General features: G+C 43.0%; 3 protein-coding genes across 5 annotated transcripts; 2 read left to right on the plus strand and 1 right to left on the minus strand.

Moving 5' to 3' along the window:
* Window positions 1-2,624: 2,624 nt before the first annotated feature.
* mpnd (MPN domain containing) lies at window positions 2,625-9,447 on the minus strand. Of its 3 annotated transcripts, none has more exons than XM_080473227.1 (14): window positions 9,111-9,447; window positions 8,362-8,564; window positions 8,022-8,243; window positions 7,744-7,843; window positions 7,588-7,666; window positions 7,417-7,513; window positions 7,245-7,317; window positions 7,028-7,104; window positions 5,600-5,768; window positions 4,802-4,828; window positions 3,551-3,621; window positions 3,358-3,447; window positions 3,153-3,245; window positions 2,625-3,049 (listed from the first exon to the last, which is right to left on the minus strand). In XM_080473227.1, the coding sequence occupies exons 1-14, from the start codon at window positions 9,112-9,114 to the stop codon at window positions 2,963-2,965; spliced, it is 1,392 nt and encodes a 463-aa protein (XP_080329353.1). In that variant the 5' UTR covers window positions 9,115-9,447; the 3' UTR covers window positions 2,625-2,962. The 3 variants fall into 3 exon arrangements, with proteins under 3 accessions (XP_080329353.1, XP_080329354.1, XP_080329355.1); XM_080473228.1 differs by having other exon boundaries at window positions 8,362-8,558; window positions 9,111-9,183; XM_080473229.1 differs by lacking the exon at window positions 4,802-4,828 and having other exon boundaries at window positions 9,111-9,318.
* A 1,498-nt stretch (window positions 9,448-10,945) lies between these two features.
* armh1 (armadillo like helical domain containing 1) lies at window positions 10,946-14,815 on the plus strand. The gene is made up of 11 exons (XM_080473234.1): window positions 10,946-11,164; window positions 11,674-11,742; window positions 11,838-12,004; window positions 12,159-12,355; window positions 12,472-12,556; window positions 12,860-12,970; window positions 13,242-13,317; window positions 13,451-13,580; window positions 14,015-14,092; window positions 14,203-14,284; window positions 14,378-14,815. Exons 1-11 carry the CDS (start codon window positions 10,959-10,961, stop codon window positions 14,404-14,406), a joined length of 1,230 nt encoding a protein of 409 aa, XP_080329360.1. The 5' UTR covers window positions 10,946-10,958; the 3' UTR covers window positions 14,407-14,815.
* A 794-nt stretch (window positions 14,816-15,609) lies between these two features.
* mutyh (mutY DNA glycosylase) lies at window positions 15,610-21,031 on the plus strand. Its single transcript, XM_080473226.1, has 15 exons — window positions 15,610-15,807; window positions 16,327-16,457; window positions 16,750-16,789; window positions 16,876-16,949; window positions 17,039-17,080; window positions 17,171-17,242; window positions 18,312-18,425; window positions 18,547-18,644; window positions 18,744-18,888; window positions 18,977-19,064; window positions 19,153-19,332; window positions 19,703-19,848; window positions 19,944-20,093; window positions 20,542-20,592; window positions 20,681-21,031. The coding sequence occupies exons 1-15, from the start codon at window positions 15,708-15,710 to the stop codon at window positions 20,822-20,824; spliced, it is 1,575 nt and encodes a 524-aa protein (XP_080329352.1). The 5' UTR covers window positions 15,610-15,707; the 3' UTR covers window positions 20,825-21,031.
* Window positions 21,032-22,379: the final 1,348 nt, after the last annotated feature.

Here is a 22,379-nt window from a genome sequence, read left to right on the forward strand (position 1 = left end):
ATAAATAAAATGAAAAAAGAAAAAAAAAAAGCTTTTGTTGCATTTGCTGTGACTACAACAGATCATTGTTTTAATATACACAGCACATTTGTAAAATGTACTATTATCATGTGCTACTTGGCCTGCTTACAATGTTGATTCAGGTGTGCCAGATAGTTTGCATATATTTATGAGTTGCTCAAACAAAGCACGACAGAATGGTAGAATCAAGCAAACTTGACGGCCTTAAGCAGAAGCTGCTGGATGAAGACAAACCGATATGCTTGAAGGCTCATTTCCTCACACTTTCTGATTTGCTGGAACTTCATTGAGAAAGGTGGAAGAACAGTTTCAGACTTCTTTCATACCACTTATCTACACCTACGCTTGGGAGTCGTCATCTCGTCTCACGGATGTGCGTTTTTTAACGGTGGGAGGAAACCCGAGGACGCAGAGGAAACTACCTGGCAGAACTCTTGTCCAGTTTTAGAATATGTTAAATGTTCAATACAGGTTTGCAAAGTCTTGTGACACACAAGGAAATGGCAACGCCCCATTTAAAGATATTTTGGAATGTCCTCCCATTAAAGATGAGATCAGGCTGAAATGTGTTCAGGAGTTGTAGTTCAATCAGAGTGCCACATTTAGTGTACTTGTTCAAACTTGCCTTTTATTTGGAACGTGAAAATAAGAGTTGATCAGAGTCCTTTTTGTTGGCTCCGCCTCCATTATCAAAGCAGCTGGGTTTCTTTTTCCAAGGATTGTTTATTAGATGGTTGAAGTTAAACTTGATGTTTGATTTGCACACAACTGTTCGGTTAAACAGACTCACTGTGTTTACATTGCCTCGTAAAACATAAGCAAAGATTGAGCAGGGGTTGAACGGGTCCTCGCACCCCCACCGCACATTATAATGCGGGTTCCCCACTCCCCCTGCCCTCAGCGAAACCTCAGGTCACGGATAATATGGAAATGACCCTGAGGTCAGATTCCTCAGTGGGGCACCAGTATAGTCCTCAGATTCCTCAAAGGGCCGCCACAGACACACCCTTTTGATGAAAAGTCACCATTTTCACCATGAGTCATCAACATATTAGTTGGTTGTTTGTTTTTTTTTATACCACATTTAAGGTTAATCCAGTCAATTTTTACAAAACTTTTTTTTTAAACATGATCGTTCCTATTGCTACAAGGATTTGATCAGGGAAGGTCTTTCGTCAAATATGTAAAGTTGTGTGATAACTGTGATAACACGTGAATTATCAGGCAGATTGCAGCTTGTAGAGCAGAGTTACACATCACTTCCTGTTTCATGGCGAACCATCACAAATTCATTGGAGCGCCGTGGCCACGCGCTTTGAGATTATAGTTAAATTTTGATACGTTTTCATCAAGAAGGCCTTGTTGTATGTACTGGACAGATTTCTGGCCTCTCGGACTGAACTCCCTAGGAGGAATGTGTTTCACACGTTTCACGCATAATGCAAAATGACGGACTTCCTGTCACCCAGTCAGAGACATTTTTGTGCAGCTCTGCGAGCTGCATACGTCTACCTAATTTCTTGGACATAGATGAAACATGTTCGACGTATTAAATGTTTTAGATGTTAGGTTTGAGCACATTTAGGTCATTAAAAATGCAGCAGTTAGTGCAATATAAGAAATAATATTATTAATAATAAAAATAATAATAATCTCTTGCACTCCAAGAGGGTATTGTCTAAACCTGCTCACACCCCAATTACTCATTAAATATTTACAGAGGCATCTAAAAATGTGACTGTCATGGCAAAGTTAATATTGCTTTCTGATTTAATAATATAACTGTGTATTCTGGTGGAAAAAGCAAGCTAATCAATTTGAGCTTCAGAAATACTTAAAATACATTCATAAAGAAAAGCCAGAAAAGGCTTAAAATATGTCCATTTATATTTAACAATCTGTAATATAAGTATATTTCACCGGTTGTTGTTCTAACCTTTTGTGAAGCATGTGCTTTTTTAAATAAGAGGAAAAAATGATGAGTCACTTTTAAATAGATCCAGTGTGTATATTTTAATTCTTTGTGGATCATCAATCAGCAGGCTTAAGGCATTAATCTGTCTTCATACGTGTGTATCACACAATCCACCATTAATAAATACAGTACAGGTAAAGAGGAAGCAAATATCTGTCCTGACCAACAGGACTCGTGTCTCACATAACCTGACAGGGAGACAGTAGACGAGCACATTCACAACACCGTGCACACACACACACACACACACACACACCCATGCACACGCCTTGTTCCCTACACTAGTGGATTTGAAAATAAAATAAGTTGTGTGGCATGTTGGATTCTCTTGTTCCAATCTTCCACATGAGCACAACTTTTCACCAAAACTTTAAAATGCAGATTACAGTTCATGTTTAACACACACACCTTTTCAAAGGCTGCTAATGCACTGCAGTATATTTTGCACTAGTTGTTTGGACTCTTCCCCTATTCGCTGTTCCATTAGTTCAGTCTAAGAAGGCATTTACAAGACAATACATGTTTACATTGTACATAGCTGACGAACCCTGCTCACGCCACGGGACACTGGCACAGGGAGGCACGTAGGTCCGCATGTAAAAGGGCCAGTCAGTCAGGCTCGTGGGTGTGTGTATTTTCCCTCAATGTAAATCTGACGCTGTTTGGTTTGGAGGTTTATCGCTCCGTTTTTTTTTCATTAGTGGTGAAAATGACTTCCAAGAGTAGCTTCTGTTACAGATTCACAAACCCATGTGTTTTCACTGAAAATAATGCTGTTATCAAAATGAAGCATCACTCAACCAGGAAAGCAGTCAAGGCATCTACGTCTTGTTTGTTTGTTTGTTTGTTTGTTTGTTTGTTTGACATTGTACATCTGTCACAGCAGTGCAGTGGGCTCTGCAGAGGGAGGCGGTGTTTGAAATGGAGTGGCATGAGGCGGAGCACAGCCACATGGCGCCGGTGGTCTCAGTGCATGTTGCTCAGCTGACTGTAGACGTGCTCTAAGATCTGGGAGTAGGCCTGGTCTTTGGGGGCATGGCAACTCAGAGAGCCCTGGGGGGGGGGGGGGGGGGGGGGACAAAGAGCGTCAGTGTAGGTCCTCCAACAAAAAAGCTGCACAGGTAACAACACAAGCTGAAAAAGTTTTCTTTTCTACCTTTATCTTGTCCAACATGGTTGTGTCGGGACACCAGTATTGGTTGAACTGGACGAGGTCAGGAGCTCCTCTGTAGTAGTCGACTAGCAGCATCTGCAAATGAAAAACCACTACCCTTTACAAAAAGACATGCGCTGGCATGAAACGCATCACACAAAGTGTCGTTGTGAGTGTTTCTGTTCGACTGAGCTGCAGGCAGGAGTACCATCTCATTGAGAACATCACTGGTGAGGAAATTGTCCTGTACGTAGGTGACCTCCACGGCCACGGGGATCCCGTAGTCGTTAGGCCGTTGCTGCGGAGAGAGAGAGCGAGAGAGAGACGTGAAACCTGAGCACAAGTGGAACTCCAAGCAGGTCAAAATCGGTTCAACATCAGGTCAACATCTTCGGCCTCACCTCCGGTGGCGGTACGACCCAAAATGGAGTTATTGTGGAGGCAACGCCCTGATTTCCGTGATAATATGGACCTGAAAGAGAAATGAAGGAGTGAGAGTAAGAAAAGCTTCTGTGGCTAAAATGTTTGGCAGATTTAGTGAAGGATCCTAGGCTTCAATAAAAAGGAACATTTCCTCTCAGAACATGCCTTTTGACACCAAAGGAAACAGTTTTATCTTTAGCAAATTAAAGCTTTTTAGCGACCACTTGACTTTCAAAACATCTGTTTACGCTGCTCTTCCACATATTACAAAGTTTTAACCTGCGTCCTTCCCGGCCAGCTGATCTTCAACTATTTTGACTGTTGATACGCAAAAAGATTAAATGAAGAAAGGAGAAATGGCACTTCGACACCAGAACAGCCAACCTGTTTTAAAATGACAGAATTTTTTTGGATGATAGAAATGTCTCGAGTCAGACAAGAAATAATTCCCAAAAAGCAGCAAAATTCCTCCCAATTATTTCTCTTCAACTTGTCATGTTTTCACTCTCCGGGTTCACTTTTCTCAGCAAAATATACATGCAAATATGTTGTCTCTCACACTATGTTACCCGCCAAAAGTTTTACACTTTTTTTTTTTTAATGTTTGAACCAGAGGAATGACTGCTGGGAGTGAATGCCGTGTCCACTGCTAAATAAATGAACATAAACTGAGCCATGACTGTGATTACATCTTCACCTGCCACAGACGATTCCTACAAGTTGTTTCCTACTCACAAACTAAATAATCCATCCAGATGTCAATAAGATCACAGATTAAATAGGTTTCTGCGATGTGATGTTCTTCAACACTTTCATCGTCACACCAGTAAAATCTTTTCTTTTTTTCTTTTTTTTTGTCTAAAAACATAATCAAGGGTTTCCACATGGAGAGGATGGTCCTCGGGTCTCTAATTACTCAGAAGAAGAATTAAAGGAAATATCCAGGAGCTCCAGGTGACAGTGCCAAATTGAATGAAGAAAAATGGATAAAAAAATGCAGTGACATGGTGGTTACCACTCTTACTTCACAGCAAACTAGATGTCAGTTAGAGTCCAGGACTATCCGGGCCTTTCTGTGTGGAGTTTACATGTTCTCCTTGAGCATGTGTGTTTCTCGCTGGATAACCAGGTTTTTCCTCTCAAAAGTCCAAACATACAACTGAGGTGATTCAGTCACTCTACAACTGCCTGTGGTTGTGAATGTGTGTGTGATTGTGTCCATACTCAGCTGGAATTGGCTCTAGCACCCCGCAGCCCTGAATTGGAAAAGAAATGGGATAAAAAGGACTGATAAATAGTGCAAATTAGATCTAATGGACGGAGCAGGTTTTTTTGTGTGTAATAGGTTTGTGTGTTGTTGGTTTTTTTTCCAAAACAATAACAAAAACTTTCATGAGATGAACTGATTAAATTATATTTCGATCTGTGTCTTGACAGCCAGTTAATAAACTGCAGGTCTGTTGCTCCCTGTGCAGCACAGCTCTGTGGTTCTTATTAACGGTCCCTTTGATAATTCATTTGTACAACTCTTCTCTGGTTTTGTTGTTGACCTTTTCGAGTATCATAGCGTGCTAATAATCCATTCACTCACTGTTCTATTATCATTCATCATACATTATCTGATATTGCAGTACGCTGTTTAACACTGAGGCGTTCGGATTGTCAGCCTGTCACATTATGGAGGCGGCACAGCGGAGCAGCGGTTAGACGCTCTCGCCGCACGGTGGACAAGATGTGGATTGAAATAAACAGCCTCTCCTTTCTGTGTGGAGTTTGCATGTTCTCCGCGTATGTGTGAGGGTTTCCTCCCACGGTCCATAAACACGCATGTGACGTTAACGTGTGACCCTAAACTGCCCCTAGGCGTGAATGTGAGCGTGTGTGGTGGTGTGTCTCGCTGTGTTTGTCCTGTTGCCCGTCGTAAAACTGAGATCGGCTCCAGCGTCCTGCTACTCTGCACAGGATTGAGCGGTATAGAAGTTTGGAACATTGTGGAGCCACACGGTATAGCTACAACATGCACTCACCACAGATGATGCCCAGACAAGGCTGGAAGCCATTGTTTGAGCCCTGCAGCCTCAGCTGATGGTCCATTTGGGAGTCGATGTCCTGCAGGGACGGGAGAGCCGGACCCCGGGGGTGGCTGTGGTACCAGCCCACCAACGAGAGCCCACGCATGAATAAGTTCTGACAGATCTGCAACACAGGGAACAACACGGATATTGGTTTAAAAAAAAAATAAATTTATAAAAATTGGTATATTCCTTTTTGTTTCATCCGATTACGTTTACAGGCAGCGATTAAAATAAATCAGTACAGAAGATACAAATACTTTATTTGAGCGATAATCCGCAAACCAGCAAAACGATTGTGTGTTCACTGTGTCAGTAAAGTATTTTCTTTCATCTGAAGTTTCATGCAATCAAAAGGAAGAATTTGAAGTCTTACATTTATTTTCACTAATCCCTGGGGTGGAAGAAACAACTTTCCAAATACTCCAGTTACTGTAATGAAGTAGGATTTTGCAGAATGGGACTTTAATGGGCGTCGTTTTTTTAGCAGGATTGAGCAAAGTGCATTCACAAATTGAAGAAATCTTAAATCTATAGGCTTAATATTTTAATGCCTGCTTTATATCAACATTTGTTAACAAAGCAAAATGCCATTATATTATTTTTAAATACCTCATTGTTTGAGAAAAGAGTTCTAATGTTGCTATTTTTAACAGGTAAAAAAAAAAAAAATCAATTGCCTGTTAAGTCTTTAACAATACGACAAAGTGAAAATGCCATCAAAGTAGTTCAAATGGAACAAGTAATTTGTGTACTTTGTCAGAAGTAAACTTTCACTTAAAGTACTTTTAACAACACTACATTTACTTGTAGTAGAGTGCATATTATGCAGTGTCACAGTACTTTTAATATTCAGTCATTTTCTACCTCAGACTGACCTTAAGTCAACGTTTACAAACTGCTTATCTAAATTAGTTTAGCAAGACACATTTATCTCAAATGAAGGACATTGTTGAGTTCATGTAATACCATCAATGTAGAAGACAGTGAGGTTCCATGGAGCAGGAGTTTAGTCTCACAGGACATAGAGGCATATTTGTTTGCTTTTTCTTTATCATCCATGTCCATCAAGTACAAAGATATTTGCATCTTTAACCTCCTTATAAAGACTGGGAGACACTCTCAGTCTGATTGTTTGTTTCCGCTTCTATTGAGAGCCTGAACATAACTGAGCACAAATCCTAACAAGGGAGTAGAAACTGACGGGCTCCATCGGCAGTAACAAGCTTTGCTCCCCTGTGAGTCTGTTCCTGGAGGAACTTCCCGTCGGCAATCAGTAACTGCTGAACTGTGCCGACGACAGGTGGACTGGTAAATGTTTGAAGTGTGCCGTCTTTTACCTTTAAGCACGCTCACAGTGTGGACTACTGATTCATGTGTTACCTCCTCCTCCACAGCTGAAGCTGAGTCCCTGTCTGCCAGCCTGGTCCGACAGGGGAAAGCCCGTAAGACTGTCAACACTGAAAAAACAGCAACCACACCAGGAAATATATTGAGCATGAAGATAGCTTACTATGAACATTCTTCTACTGTCAACAATTTGGGAATAATTCTCTTAATCCTTTAAAAAAATAATTTTTTTTAAATTAATTTCACTCACATTGAGTATTAGTATCCCATCGCCCTCCGAGGTATCCCACCACCTCACTCGTGGTCAGGTGACAATGGAAGTCCTACGAAAGACAAAAGCGAGTGATTCTGTCGCTCTGCATTTCTCTCTTTTATTGGTGTTTATATTTTCAATACTCAGCCTTCCTTCTGTGAAAGCTCACCATTAGCAGCAGGACGTTACTGGACACAGCCACATTGAAAGGCTGGAATCTGTTGATGGCTGAGAAGGCTGACAGCTCCACCAATGTGTGTGGATCCCTGAGGACACAGGCATACCACTGTCCATCCCAACACACCACTTATATGAAATTACACTGGTTGAAAAGTGGTACCTGGCAGCATCCCTTGTGCCCAGGTTGCAATATCTGACAGGAATTCTCTCCCGGTCAGTTCTCCGTGAAACCATCACATCTGAAACACAGCGAGGGTAAACTCTTCCCATCTGCTCAGGCTGAAGATGAGTTGAATAAACGATATTAAGGCGCTACCATTCAATCCAGGTTTGGTGTTCTTATTTTTTTCATCAGCCTGTACAGCTGTCTTCCCTTCTTCCTCATCCTCATCATCATCCTCCTCACTCACCAGGCTCTGATAAGGAGACATAGCACAACGGATGACAAAGGATGGCGGTAACTAAACACAACAACAACAAATACATCTTTAAGGACATTCTATGTTCATATTTCCATTACATTGTAGAGAATAAATCAATCCACCTTGAAATTTAGAACTACAAATTGAGCAGGTTCAGCTGTCGTCCTCTCACCATGTCAGCGCTGGGTTGATACTTGTGCAGCCAGGTGGTTTTGTACTGGACAAGTTTCTGCCCCCTGTAGCGCACAGATGCCCAGCCACAGCCAGACTTCTTGGCCGGGTTGACCAGACGTTTACAATGTGTTGCCCAGGCACTTGGGGAGTTGAAAATCTGACCAGTCTCCACCCATCGGATCTTTCCATCAGTCAACAGGTCTCCAACGAAGTTCTTCCCCTGAAGGAGCCGAAAAGGGTAAAAAAAAAAGAAAGAAAAGAAAGTAGAACTTATTATTGAGCTGCTTGAAGTAAGTAGATTGTTTCTATGCTGGCTCAGCTGTGATGTGCGGGAGTACCAGATAATGGATGGCGAGCACGCCGTCTCCGGGCTCCACCAGGCCGTCCTTGAGCAGCACCCTCAGGGTGATGCCCCTGCGGGTCAGCAGTGACCCCCGGCCTGAGCTGGAACGTAGATCTGCCTCCTCCCCGCCGCTCAGCTCCTCCTCATCCTCCTCACCTCCATCCTCCACCACCTGTGGAGAGCTGGGCGGCTCTGAGCCTGAGACACATGATTCACACATGGAGGACCATCAGGTTCTGCTGGAGTGTTGTGTGGGTGTGTGATGTTATTGTTGAAAACAGAACCCTGGCTGAATCATTGCCACGCATGAATGTAATGTTTTATTTTTACTCAAATAGCGTCCTGTGAAAGATCATGGTGCTCATTTTTAAAGTCAGCTGAGCACCTGCACACTAATAAAATATCTGATCTTTAAGTCAAATAAAATTGCTTTTGAATTGTATTAACAACCTGATATGTTACTCTACTGTAATAACGGCACGCGTCATTCATAACTGCAGCAGGCTATAAGGATGGCCACCCTGTAATGGGGAAAGGAATATAATTAGGGTTAAAATGGTCAAAAGATAATCTAAATTGGCATTTCATTAATTACGGCTAAGCGACGCTGGCCTTTGTTTCCTCTTCCCATTACTACGCGGTTCTGTCCACAGGAAGGAGGCCTGCTCCCCCCCACCCCCTCTCTCTCTCACTCACTTAATTTCACCGTGGATCACAATTAAAGCCATCTTTCATTATTCTCACCCATGTCTGTGAAAGCGACGGAGAGCGCCTTTAAATCCAGCTCGGTCCAAAGCGGCTCGTTTCCGGGTGCACTTCTCCCAGGCGGCGCGAGGCTGAAGCTCCGGGCGGATTTCACAGACACACTCCGCCGCACTCTCGCTCCGGCTATTATTCAAAAACATAAAATGAAGGCGTCTGTGGCTCCGCGGCGTCGTTTCCTTGTTGTGTTGCTTTAATGTCAGTTCCCCTCCCCTTTCTCTCTCTCTCTCTCGCTCTCTCTCTCTCTCTCCGTCCTTGTCTCTCTCCCGGAGCTCCACCACGCCGGTGTCCGTGTTACTGTTTACCATCGTTTATTCCCGCAAATCCCGCACTTTGCGTCGATAAAGAGACGTGCAGAAGTGAAATGGTGAACAATGCTGCGATCAGATTAGCGTGTTGCCCGTGAAGCAGCTGCTTTATGACAATAAAAGTGCGTCTCGCAGATTATTGTGTCCCGGGAGGTGAGGAGCACCGGGGGGGAGGACCGGGGGTTGAGGACTGTCTGAGGGGTCCTCGTCCGGTTACTCGGTGTTTCACTGTGGGGTTTTTGTGTTCCTCGCCTCGGTGAGATGTGCCTTTCGTTATCTCCGAAAAGAAGCACAATTACCGTGAAGCAGCCTGCGGAGGGCAGCAAACCTCCAGCGGCGAGCGCCTCCGCCGGAGTCCTTTTACCCCGCCTGGTGGCGAGACGACAAAGACCTTAACCAGCCCCGCGGGAGGGGGTCTGTGGCTGAAGACCCCTGCTACAAGTTCCTCTGCCTGAAGACCCCTGCTCCAAGTTCCTCTGCCTGAAGTCACCTGCTACAAGTTCTTGTGGCTGAAGACCCCTGCTACAAGTTCCTCTGGCTGAAGACACCTGCTAGAGGTTCATGTGGCTGAAGACACCTGCTACATGTTCCTCTGGCTGAAGACACCTGCTAGAGGTTCATGTGGCTGAAGACACCTGCTACAAGTTCTTGTGGCTGAAGACCCCTGCTACAAGTTCCTCTGGCTGAAGACACCTGCTACAAGTTCTTGTGGCTGAAGACACCTGCTACAAGTTCTTGTGGCTGAAGACACCTGCTACAAGTTCCTCTGGCTGAAGACACCTGCTACAAGTTCTTGTGGGTGAAGTCACCTGCTACAAGTTCTTGTGGGTGAAGACACCAGTAAGATGTGGAAGCAGATATAATAAAAATGATGTTTAACATGTATCTCCACTGCTGTGATCTAATGACCAAAAAAAAAACAAAAAAACACAGATCTTCTCTTCTTCTTCTTTTGGGCAGTTTGAAAGAAAGAAAGAATCTTAGAAGAAGAAAGAAAGAACAAAAGAATGACGTTTATCATCATTATCATATTCATATCTGGTTGGCATTTATCAGCATCATGAAAATGAGAACTGTTTAGTTCCCAGGAAAACTTTAATACAGGATTGATTTAAAACAAAATTCAAAATAACAATACATTCAAAGACAGAATCAATAGAGTGTATTTACGGTGGAAAATATTTCTACTTTAAACATGAGATACACTTATTTGTGTGATTACGTTACACTACTGCAATTTATATATATATAAGGGTGTCTCAAGTAGCCACACCATGACCATCTAATGATGATGATGATGACGACAGTAAAGACGACAACAACAACAACAATAATAATAATATTAATAATAATATCATAGATAGATAGATAGATAGATAGATAGATAGATAGATAGATAGATAGATAGATAGATAGATAGATAGATAGATTCTATTCTATTCTATTCTATTCTATTCATTGCGGGGCGTTGTCAGTAACCTTGGTAACCACTGTAAACAAATCAGTAGCAGAAGAGACTTCTATGTCTGCACAGGAGGAACCGGCGAACCTCTGTAAGGTACTCAGCTTCCTCCGGGAGTGGGACCGGGGGGACAGGACGGTCCGCGGCCGCATGCTGAACACCTTCGTGACTCGAAACACCGGGAAGACGTTTTACGAGCTGGAGCTGGAGTTTGCCCAGGTTGCCAGTCTTTTCCTGGCTCGACTCACCACATGGATGAGACTCACGTATCCTTTGTCCGGGCAGTGGGAGTGGACTTTGCTTCATGTCTCATTGTGAATAACCATTTTAATGTGAGAAACCCAGACAGACTGCAAATGTTGATGAGTTTTAAAATAAACATGCTTGTTTTGATGTAGGAATACAGACACTTTATGTGGGGTGCCAAAAGGGAAAATTTTAATTCTACAGTAGTCTTTAAAAATTTTACTTTATCTTAAGGATTTCTGACAACTTCCTGGATATAGCAATAAAATAGCATGTAGCATGAACTACACAAACCTGGAAAATGGAACTTTAAAAAAAAAAAAAAATTATACAAGCCCCCCCCCCCCCCTTTTTTTATTTTTACTCGTGCAGGATTCTTACATCAATCACCTGCATGTCCTCTCTCACTGCCTTCACAAACTAAGATTAACTTTTTTAATGTCCAACAGTCTTTAGACTCTGTAAATCAGTAAATCTACCCAGGTGTGTGTCAGTGGAACCAATAGAAACTCCTTCACTACATAAATAGATACATGTTTGGGACAGACTTGGGACTCCAGCTAAAAGCTATTGGGATTTTCCTGTCTGCTTTGTGCCAGTGAGTGAGCTAAAATACTCTCTCCTGATCTGCAATGGTAATTATCTGTGAACTAGGAAACATATTTTCTCATGAGCTGTACCTATTTTTTTCAGTGATCAGTATTTGACAGAGTTCCTGGAGGATGGAGGGATCCTTACTCTGCTGGATATTTTGGGCGACTCTCGGAGCAAAGACCTTGACAAGGCTGAAGTTCTCGGTCTTCTAACGATGGTCTCAAACAGTGGTCGCAAGTACAAAGAGATTATCTGTGAAAGCCATGGTAAATTTAACTAGCGATCTGCAAAGGTCTGCAAAGACCAATTGTCATAATAGATCATATCTGTGATGGTTTCCTGTCATCGTCGCCACCTATTGAGTAAAACTACACTGCCTGTCTTTTATATATTTTGCCTTTTTCTTCTGTTTTGTTGCAGGTGTGGAGACCATAGCGGACTGTCTGGCCATGTCAAACACTTATGAAACCCAGGAGTCAGCTTGGATCCTCTTCAAGTCGCTGTCCCACGGAAACCCTAAATATCTCGACCAAATCTACAAGACTTTGATGACACTCATGGCTTGTACCTCACCGAAAGCCCAACAGTTGGTACTGCATGCTTTACATACTGTTCAGGTAAAAACAAAGTATGCATCCATGTATGTGCCTAAACCGGATCTTTCATAGTTTGGTATTTACAAGACCAGAACATTAATTGTGTGTACTCTAAACCTATTTTTAATCTGTTACAGCTGCGATTAAAAACAGCGCATCCCTGCATAGTTGAGCCTTTACTTAATTCGCTGAGGTCGCTGCACTTGGATGTCCAGGAAGAAGGTAAACCAAGTGTAAATCTCTTCTGGGTAAATATTCCTTTGTGTGTGTGTGTGTGTGTGTGTGTGTGTGTGTGTGTGTGTGTGTGTGTGTGTGTGTGTGTGTGTGTGTGTGTGGGTGTGTGTGTGTGTGTGTGTGTGTGTGTGTGTGTGTGTGTGTGTGTGTGTGTGTGTGTGTGTGTGTGTGTGTGTGTGTGCATACTGTGAAATAGTCCATTTGCTATTGTCAGCATGTATGAAAAATGAGTCTTGTACAATAATTGTTTCGCCTTTATTAATTCTCTCTGTGTGCATTTATTTATGTCAGCCATGAAATTAATCTTAGACCTGAAGCGTTATGATGTCAGGGGGCTGCTGCTCGCTGGTCTGGTGGCTCTACTGAGGCTGAATAAGGGTGAAGCTCATGAGATCACAGAAGGTAACATTTTACTGAAGTTTTACAAGTTTAGTGTTAAAGTGTTTTAAGACAAATCAGTCCAATAAATACTTCTAGGAAACTTAGATGAACGTTATATAGAAAAAAAACTATCATCATGGTGTCCATTCATATTTGATAAAAGGACTAGATGTTTCAGTCTCCTTGTTATTAGATTTTTTTTTTTTTTTTGAGACAGTTGTGCCATTCTTGCACCAATCAGACCTTGTAAAGTTGTGAGTATTGTCTGTTTGATTGGTGTGTACAATTCCAGCAGAGGCAGAGGTGATCAAGGTGACTGGCTCTCTCCCTGTGTTCGTACAACAAGCTGCTGCTGCCAAAGCAATCCGGTGAAAACCTTAAAAGTGTTACCTGAAAATATGTCTTCTGACTAAAATGTCCAAGCATATGCAATGATTGTTGTTTCACATTGTACAATAAAGGAATACTGGATTCACATCGTTGGAATACTCTGTGTCAAAGGTTACTGGCTGAGAAAGATCAAGAAGTTTCTCATGAGCTTGTGTCTCTTGGGGTGATCCAACATCTTCTGTATGCAATGGGTAACCGAGAGCACGCTGATGCCCAGATACAAGCCAGCTTAGCCTTGGAGGTTTGTTAAGCAATTTAAATGATCAAAAAATGTGACCACAAACACAATATTGCCATTTGTATGGTTCATTGTTTGACAATGGTTCCTTCATTAGCAATTAACATTTCAGACATTTTCAAATATGTACAGGACAATAATCTCAGCATGTCCTTTAACATTTGCATAACTGAAAAAGTTTTCATCCCTGCATGTATCATTGTACATCCACATAGTTATACATAAGGGTTCGTGTATGTTTTCAAAAGTCACCCTATTCCACCCAGTCATCATTTCTGCACAATTTATTCGGTACATAAAAGTCGCTGTGCAGCTTTTTCTCTGATCATTAAAATCAGTTTCTCATTCACTTTTTTTTTATTTCCACTACTTAAATGTATCCCAAAACACATCCATGCTTATATTAAAGTTTAATGCCTTCTCTCATTTCTGTCCAGCATTTTGTCCACTTATTCCCACTTCTTGAAGAACATGTGCAGAAAGTCATGGGGACTACGCTGTTCAGAGCATTCATGGTAAGCAATATCAATCAATAATCTTCTGAATACTGAAACCATAACATCATTTCAAGATTTATTATGAAAGCCTAATGGACTCAGGACTGAAAACATTATCGTCTCCGCAGAACAAAGCTGACACTTTGTACATGGTTATGAATGAAACACAGGCGCAAGTCCTCCTCGCAAACCAGGTTAAGGCGTTGGAAGGTGAGGCTCGGAACGATGGTCAAAACGTCTTAAATACATAAAATTCCTGGGTTATGTGAGAATAACTGTTTTGTTTTCTGGTTTGTGTTCCAGTTTTGAAGGACAGCAAGTCTGGCTGTTGACCAGAGGCAGGGATTACCTCGAAGAAATGCAGATGAACTGTATTAATACTTTGTGGAAAATTGCACCGTTCTACAACCGTGCATAGTTAAATAGATCAATTGTAAAGCTCTGCTGTCTACAGATATTTATTTATGGACATACAATGTTTTGTATTCTAAACTTTACTTTTGTAGCAACAGTTTGCAGTGTTTTGATAGAAAAGCCAATGCAGTAAGACAAAATGTTTTTTTTAATAATATTTTGTTTGTAGTTTATTAACTTTTCAATCCTCTACTTCATCCAGAGTGGGAATGGTACCCAGATTACAATAAACTCTTCTTTTTTTTTTATATATAAATTGGAGTCTTTCCATCCCAATGGCTGACAATGTTTCTGTAATCTGTTTTTGAAAAGATGGTCCTGAAGGTGATTTCATTTCCTTTGTCATCTTTGTATTGGTTTGGAGAGACCATCAAGTAACTCGGAGGAGCTGAACACTGCATGTGAATGAAAAACTAGTTTAAATATCTTGGAATCAAAGTCCAAGACTTTAATGCAGAGTCCAGCCAGTGAGGGACAAAACCAGAAAGCATGTTGTGCCTCCGACACGGCCTCTGTCACACGGTGGTGAAACTGTAAAGCTTCTGTTGTCTTCGCTGAGAGATAATCATCATGGCATCAGTTACCTCAACAACACCCAGGTCTTCTTTCCAGGCATTCCTAAAGTTTTTGTTACAGGGTGCAGCTGAGCAGCATCAAACTGTGACACAAACATAGAGATAAGACGTTTTCAGTTGAGAAATTGTCTTATCTGAAAAAACAGGAATTTCCATCATTAAATATGTCAAATCATTTAATACACTTTATTTTTTATCTATTTAATACGTAAGTAGAATACATAAGGATACATAAGAATACATAAAATTATCTACTTTTAAAATCACTAAATTAAGTTCCATCAAAATGGTAGATATTTTCTTTGATATATGATTAAAAAATACATTTTAAAAAGTCTCAGTTTAGTATAATTAACGGGACAATATAACATATTTTTCTTGTAAGAAAAATATATTCAAACCAAGATACCAATTATAATGCTCAGTAATTAATATTATTATTGTTTTTTTAGTAAAAAAAAAATTGCCTAATTTTGATTCGCGCCCGCCCCTCGGAAATGACGTCACTGGTATTCGTGCAGCTGATTGGACGAACGCAGCACGCTCATCCGGGACGTAGCGGGAGCGGGAAATAATCCTCGACGTAAACAAGGCTGACCCAGCGGCGTACAGAAATCACACCATCCCTATGTGTTTGTGTTTTAATGAGCAGGTTACGATCCGCAGTGCAGAACGGCAGGAGAGCCGGACTGGAGATGGCAGCGACACCGAAGCGGAAGAAGTCAAAAACAGTTGTGAAAGACGGTATCTCTCTTTCTTATTTTAAGAAAAATCATACAAACAAGCTGCTCATATTTATATGACATGCATCTGAATTTTTTAACGAAGTGTCATACAGAGCAACCGCTCTCCAAACAAGGCTGCAGTCCAGATTACATCTTCCACTATTTTCATAAACCATTTCAGTCATAATTATAAACATACAACAGGGACAACATATAAACTCTGAATATCGGTGCCAACTTGTGTCATAGGCACCTCTGTTTATGAAGCAATTGCAGCCAGACAATATTATTATTTGATGCATTCTTAGGCTCTCACTGTATTACAGATTTGCACATTATTAATTTATTTATAACAAACATGTCAATCACTAAAAACAAAAAAATAGGCTCACAAAAGGTATGAAGATGACAAAGAAGCCTATTTATCATGGCATGCTAATTTTAACCATTCAGTTTTTTTACAATGCAGTAAATATAAGCAAACTTGCCTCATATAGTTTGCGTTTCGGATAAATGGGACGTGACTTTACTCTTGCAGAGGAAACGACAGATGCATCATCGCGTTCGTCATACCACACTTTTTCTGAGGCTGCTGATGTTGTGGGATTTCGTACTCAACTCCTGAATTGGTACGACAAGGAGAAGAGAGAGCTTCCGTGGAGAACAATGGTATAATGATCCATACATTTTGATTCTTCTAGTCTTACTATTACCTTGTGCTGTACATAACTGTTTGTGACAAAACATGAATAATCAGTGCATGGATAGAGTCAAAACCAAGGTACACAGCAGAAATCAGTATCAACACATTTAATATTTAAGTATTTTCTAAATATTTATTATATATCTGGAGTTTGATTGTAAAGTCCCCAAATGCATTTTGAATATGTTTTTTTTTTTTTAATGGTTCACAATTGCATGAAAATAATATGCTGGCTTATTTCCTGCACACTTTCTATAGGCTATTACAGAATCAGATGTCAACATCAGGATATATGCAGGTCAGTATGTCAATTATTTGACAGACATTTAAATCCATAACTATTGTTTGGTGTAGTTCAAATATCTTGCTTGTTTTGTTTTTTAGTGTGGGTTTCAGAAATCATGCTGCAGCAGACTCAAGTTGTTACAGTTATAAACTACTACAACAAATGGATGAAGGTAAACTTCCTGAGTGTGGTTGTGACACATTTGTGTGATTTGCAGTATTGTGTGTAATTCTGAGTTTTTTGGGTTTTTTTGTACTTTAGAAGTGGCCAACAGTGCAGAAACTTGCAGCTGCGACACTGGAGGTACTTACTTGAAGCGGTCTAAATGGACACGTAGCTTTCGGACTGTGCCGTTTTTTTTAAATGAAATATATTTATTTCACTGATGGGCAGGAGGTGAACCAGATGTGGGCTGGCCTGGGCTACTACTCCCGCGGGAGAAGACTACATGAGGGAGCGCAGAAGGTTTGTTAGTTTCATACGCAACTTCAGTGCAACGTGGACAAGCGCTTAAGGTTGATTAATATCAAACTTGGTCAGTTTGATATTAATCCTTGAAGTTTTCCCAAGTGTTCAGTAAACAATTTACAGCTACATCCAGCCAACTATAGTACTTAAGATCAATGAGGAAAAAGTCTGAGGTAATCAGGAAAAGTTACGGAGAGTACACATATTTTCACTGATCACAGTCTTAGTGGTCTTAATATAAATGCTTGGTCAGCTCTATGCTCACCTGGGATCATGGAATAATTAAATGTCTTATTCCAAAGACCTGAGTGAAATACATGGGATGAATGGGTGTGGCGGGAGGGTCAGCCAAAGTAGGAGCTCGGGCATTCAGGCACTCGTATGCCCCATACATACAATTATTAAGTCATCCCTTCTTTGGATTGGAATCCAGTATAGATGTTAGGAAATTACTAATGAGCTCTAAATACACTGTCTTAAATTGCCCACGATAATCATCTAAACCTCTCTCTCTCTCTCTCTCACAAAGCTCAGCCCGACCACATGCCCATTAGCTTGTAATGCCCGGTGGTTAAGACACAGGATCTCATATAGTCACGCTTGAGCGTCAGGGGCCCTCCACATCGCTCTGCAGAAAACCACCAACACAACACGCACTCATGATTTAGCAATGAGTCATCCATTGCCCCAAACAATCCCTGTTGTTCTGCAGCTAACACAAAACTCATGATTGAGCCAGTCTGCATGTGAAGGCCTTCATTGGCTGTAATTACAGGTGCAGGTGAGCCCTCTGGGTGTGGTTCAGTGCGGCAACCTAAGCTACTGTAACCTCCACCAGGATGCTGGTGTTCAAACAAAACTTCTCTGCTCATTCAGAACCTCGTTTAATAGATGGCAGCCTCAGGCAAAGATGGACTTTTATGAATAAATGCACTGGGAACAGTGACTGCAAATTGAGTGTGCATTTTGTCTTATTTCCTCAAAAACATATTGAAGCAGAGAATCTCGTTTGTTGCATATCACATCTTTTGAGTGTTGATTGTGCGACTGCTTTGCCGTCTGTTAGGTGGTGTCAGAGCTGAAGGGGCGGATGCCCCGGACAGTCGACGGCCTGCTTAAACAGCTGCCCGGGGTAGGACGCTACACTGCTGCAGCTGTAGGCTCCATTGCACTGGAACAGGTGAGAATATAGATGTACTGTATACACGTTGTTGTGGACGAGGACAAATTCCCATGCCAGTCTTGAATAGAAATAATCCGAGATTTATTTCCGAGGCCTTAGGGTAATTTCCACTTTCCAGGTTACAGGAGCTGTGGATGGCAATGTGATCCGTGTGCTGTGTCGCGTCAGGGCCATAGGAGCAGACAGCACAAGTCCTACAGTGACCGAAGCACTTTGGTGGGATTGATATCGAAACTTTAAATCATTTTTAGAATGTGTAATTTTTTTTGTAACTTAGATAATTATGCTTCCTTTTTGCATTTTTCTCTGTTTCAGGAGTTTGGCCAACATGCTGGTGGACCCAGAGAGACCAGGAGATTTCAACCAGGCCATGATGGAGCTGGGAGCGCAGGTGTGCACTCCGAGAGCGCCGTCGTGCGGCCAGTGTCCCGTGCAGTCTCACTGCCGCTCTTATCACAAGGTAGGTGTGATCCAGTGTGTTTTCTTGGGCCCACGAAGAAATGAAGATTGTTTTTAGTTATTCAGGGGAGATCCATGTATCTGTGCAGGTTCATGTCAAACAGGAGCAAAACTCACAGAAGCTTTTGGGAAAGCCGGACAGGAAGACCCCCGTCCTAAATGATATAGAGGACTGCAGTGAGTATGCCGCGTCCTTTTTTCACAGTAACCCGTCTCAGATGTCTTTTGCGGATATAAAGAAGTTTCTCTTTTCCCTTCTCATCAGTGGACAGTGGAACGTGTCTGCTGTGTCCCTCTGAGCCCTGGGACGATGGACTCGGTGTGCAGAACTTCCCCAGGAAGCCGGCAAAGAAGCCCCGCCGAGTGGAGCGAATGCTGTCCTGCGTGGTGGCCCGGTCCGGAGAGAACGGAGACCAATACCTGCTCGTACAAAGACCCAACAAAGGTCGGCGCCATGGAGGGTTTTCCACAGTGGTTGAATTGGTTTGTACAGGTCAGGGGTTGAAGGCAAAACTCGTACCAGAAGAATCTCCTATTTAAATCAGCATAAAACATCAATGATATAAAGAATATTTAGTTTGTCTTGTTTTATCGGAGATTCCGCTCATTGTTCAGTCATTCTGTACCTTTAACTTCATACCCATCACTGTCAGAAACAGGCAAAATAATAAGTTAGGCCTGTAGTGATTGAGGCTTTAGAGTTTAGAGTAAGTCTGCACAAAATTAATGTAATGTCTTGGCTGCATCGAGCAAATTATCATTAAAAAAAAAAAAAAAAAAAGCTCTGTCTTTCTGCGTCTATTGTGTGCTTGCAGGCTTGCTGGCTGGCTTGTGGGAGTTCCCCAGTATTCTACTCAGAGAAGAAAACTATTCAGCGAAACACAAGACGACGCTGTGTGATGGAATTAACCAAATAATGGCAACCCACTTGACTGAAAGTCTCTTGCAGTACGTGGGAGAGGTAAGCCTGATATTTAGCACTCATCAATTTCTTACGTACATACGCAGAAAGATTGTTTCTTTTGCTGTAACGCAGTTATTTGTCTGGATTTGCAGGTACATCACATCTTTTCCCACATCACTCAGTCCAGTGTGGTTTATAGCGTACGTCTGAAGGAGGGCGACACACAGGCTCGGATGGAAAACGCTCAGTGGCTGTCCAAATCGGCTCTGCAGGAAGCCGCCATGTCCACGGGACAGAAAAAGGTTTGTGTCGTTCTGCACTCTGTTATTGACGTCTGCGGTACCTGCAGCACCGCGAGGGAACAGGATTCCCCTAAGAAAACAAGCTCTTTCAGTAGCCGTGTAATCCTTCAAACACTGCACATAGTAGCTATTGGTTTTACACACACACACACACACACACACACACACACACACACACACACACACACACACACACACACACACACACACACGCACACACACACAGGTAATGTAAAGTTTGGACGGTTGAATAAACCCGAAAAACACACATATGAAGCATGAACGCTAACCAACACACCACCATGAAGTCTATCTTAGGGTTGGTGTGTCATTAAAAACGTCGCGTATGCGTCCCAATGCTGTGGAAACAGGGACTGCATGCAAGCGTGTGTTTCGGTGTGAATGATCACGGTGTGCGATTAACAGCATGTGTCAACTCTCCCTTCAGATCTTTAAGCTTTATGACTCTGTGGACAATCCAAAGGAAAAGGGTGACAAGGTGAGCGCCTCTGTGCAGTACATAACAAAACTCCTGCCGTAATCCTGTCCTCACACGTCTCTGTGCCGTTCATCCTGTGTTGTATCAGGGTGGAAAAAAGCTCAAGCAGGCAGGAATGAAGAGTAACAAGAAACTGCAAACCTCAAACAAACATAAAGGAAGTGCGGCAAACAGTGGAAGCCGGCAGCGCTCACTCAACGCTTTCTTCAGAACTGTGAAAGAGGAAAACTGATAAGATCCTCGGACCACATGGCGCCATCAGTTGCATAAGTGTTTTACTGTATGAACATCATGATCAAGTTCTCCTCCGAGCTGGTGGTATTGTCATGCCATATCCCCAGTTTTTAACAATACTAATACTGCATGTGCTGTTTGATTTTGTTTTTTTGTAATAACCTTATGTTTATAATAATGCTATAAATATCGACTTTGACTCATTTGGACTCGTTATTGCATCAATTATTTCACACTTCTTTTTTTTTTTTTGCCCTTGTCCTGTTCGGCAGCTTGGGCCAACAATATGATGTGATTGAGAGCCTTCGTAGTCAGAACAGATTTTGGTCTTGCAACAGGGAGAGACCTGGAGTCTCCTCCTGTTGCCTTCTCCGTCAGAAGATGGCATGGCTTCCGTACACGACCGGGGGGGAACGCTCAAAGAGAGAGAGAAGAGAAAAGAGAGAAAAAGGTTGAGGGAGGAGGGAGGAGGGGGGAGGGGGTAGGGGGATAACATACAATATCCTTGTTGTGCTACATGTATTATTTGCAGTTATCACACTGATCCAAATATTTTCCAACTGTTTTTGGATTAAACCAGCCTGAGCAGCTCTATCTAGACAGCAACGTGAAGCAGGAACATGAATTAACAAAGAGGCGACAACAAAAGAGGAACATGACCTCCAAAGTTTGAGCAAATGATGATAGAGAACAAGCAACTTCAGAAGCACCTTTCGTGAGGAGTGGAAGTGTGTGTGTGTGTGTGTGTGTGTGTGTGTGTGTGTGTGTGTGTGTGTGTGTGTGTGTGTGTGTGTGTGTGTGGTTTGTCCACTGGGTGGGACCGGAACTGCTGTGGGGGGACCCGTGGCGAGACCCCGGGGTCCGAGGCCATCGGGCCCGGACACCGCCACCCCGGCAGACAGAAGCCCCCCAGGCCCGGGGAGACCCCAGCGAACCACCCCAGAGAGCCACGTCCCCGCCCAAAAAGCACCCGACGGAGAATGCAGAGAGGAATCCCCCCCAGGCAAGAGGGGCCCACAAGAGAAGGATAAAGGGCACAGGGCCCCAGGCCCCGACCCAAGCCGCCAAGCCGAGAAAAGGCCGGAGCAGGGCCCCCGGGCCGAGCGGGTCGAGAGCCCCCCCAACCCCGGCGGCGAGTCCCGCCGCACCCCCGGGAACAGGCCCACCCACCGCCCCCCCCAACCCGGCAAGGCAGAGACGGCCCCAGCCGCCGCGCCCCGGACCAGCCCCGCCCCCAGACCCAGGAAAGCGAAGGCCGGCGCAGGCCCCGGTCGGAAGACAGTCAACTCTACACCCCCAGGAGCCTCATATCCCACCCGCCCCATGACCCTCCCCCCCGGTTTTAATTGAAATACCCAACCCCTGACCCACCCCCCACAGACACCCACCCCTGACGCAGACGCAGACGCACACACACACACACACACACACACACACACTCGGGACGGTGGGGGAGTGATGACTCTCGCCCCCCCAGGCCGCCGGCCGGGCCCCCACCCGGCCACCGCGGTGTCCCAACCTCCACTAATCCAACAGCAAATGGAGAAGGAGCA

The sequence above is a fragment of the Lipophrys pholis genome (genome assembly GCF_963383615.2).
Source record: "Lipophrys pholis genome assembly, chromosome: 10".
Lineage (NCBI taxonomy): Eukaryota > Metazoa > Chordata > Actinopteri > Blenniiformes > Blenniidae > Lipophrys > Lipophrys pholis.

What these genes read in the sequence shown, in the direction of transcription:
- mpnd (XM_080473227.1), bottom strand. An exon ending in CACCAAACCTGGATTGAATG is followed by an intron (nt 7,667 to 7,743) that starts GTAGCGCCTTAA and finishes GCTGTGTTTCAG; the next exon opens with ATGTGATGGTTTCACGGAGA. An exon ending in GGGTGCTAGAGCCAATTCCA is followed by an intron (nt 3,622 to 4,801) that starts GCTGAGTATGGA and finishes TTTCTCTTTCAG; the next exon opens with GTCCATATTATCACGGAAAT.
- armh1 (XM_080473234.1), top strand. Translation starts at nt 10,959, where the DNA reads ATGTCTGCACAGGAGGAACCGGCGAACCTCTGTAAGGTACTCAGCTTC. An exon ending in GATTATCTGTGAAAGCCATG is followed by an intron (nt 12,005 to 12,158) that starts GTAAATTTAACT and finishes GTTTTGTTGCAG; the next exon opens with GTGTGGAGACCATAGCGGAC. An exon ending in CCAGGTTAAGGCGTTGGAAG is followed by an intron (nt 14,285 to 14,377) that starts GTGAGGCTCGGA and finishes TTTGTGTTCCAG; the next exon opens with TTTTGAAGGACAGCAAGTCT.
- mutyh (XM_080473226.1), top strand. Translation starts at nt 15,708, where the DNA reads ATGAGCAGGTTACGATCCGCAGTGCAGAACGGCAGGAGAGCCGGACTG. An exon ending in AAAAACAGTTGTGAAAGACG is followed by an intron (nt 15,808 to 16,326) that starts GTATCTCTCTTT and finishes TTACTCTTGCAG; the next exon opens with AGGAAACGACAGATGCATCA. An exon ending in GCTCCATTGCACTGGAACAG is followed by an intron (nt 18,426 to 18,546) that starts GTGAGAATATAG and finishes TCCACTTTCCAG; the next exon opens with GTTACAGGAGCTGTGGATGG.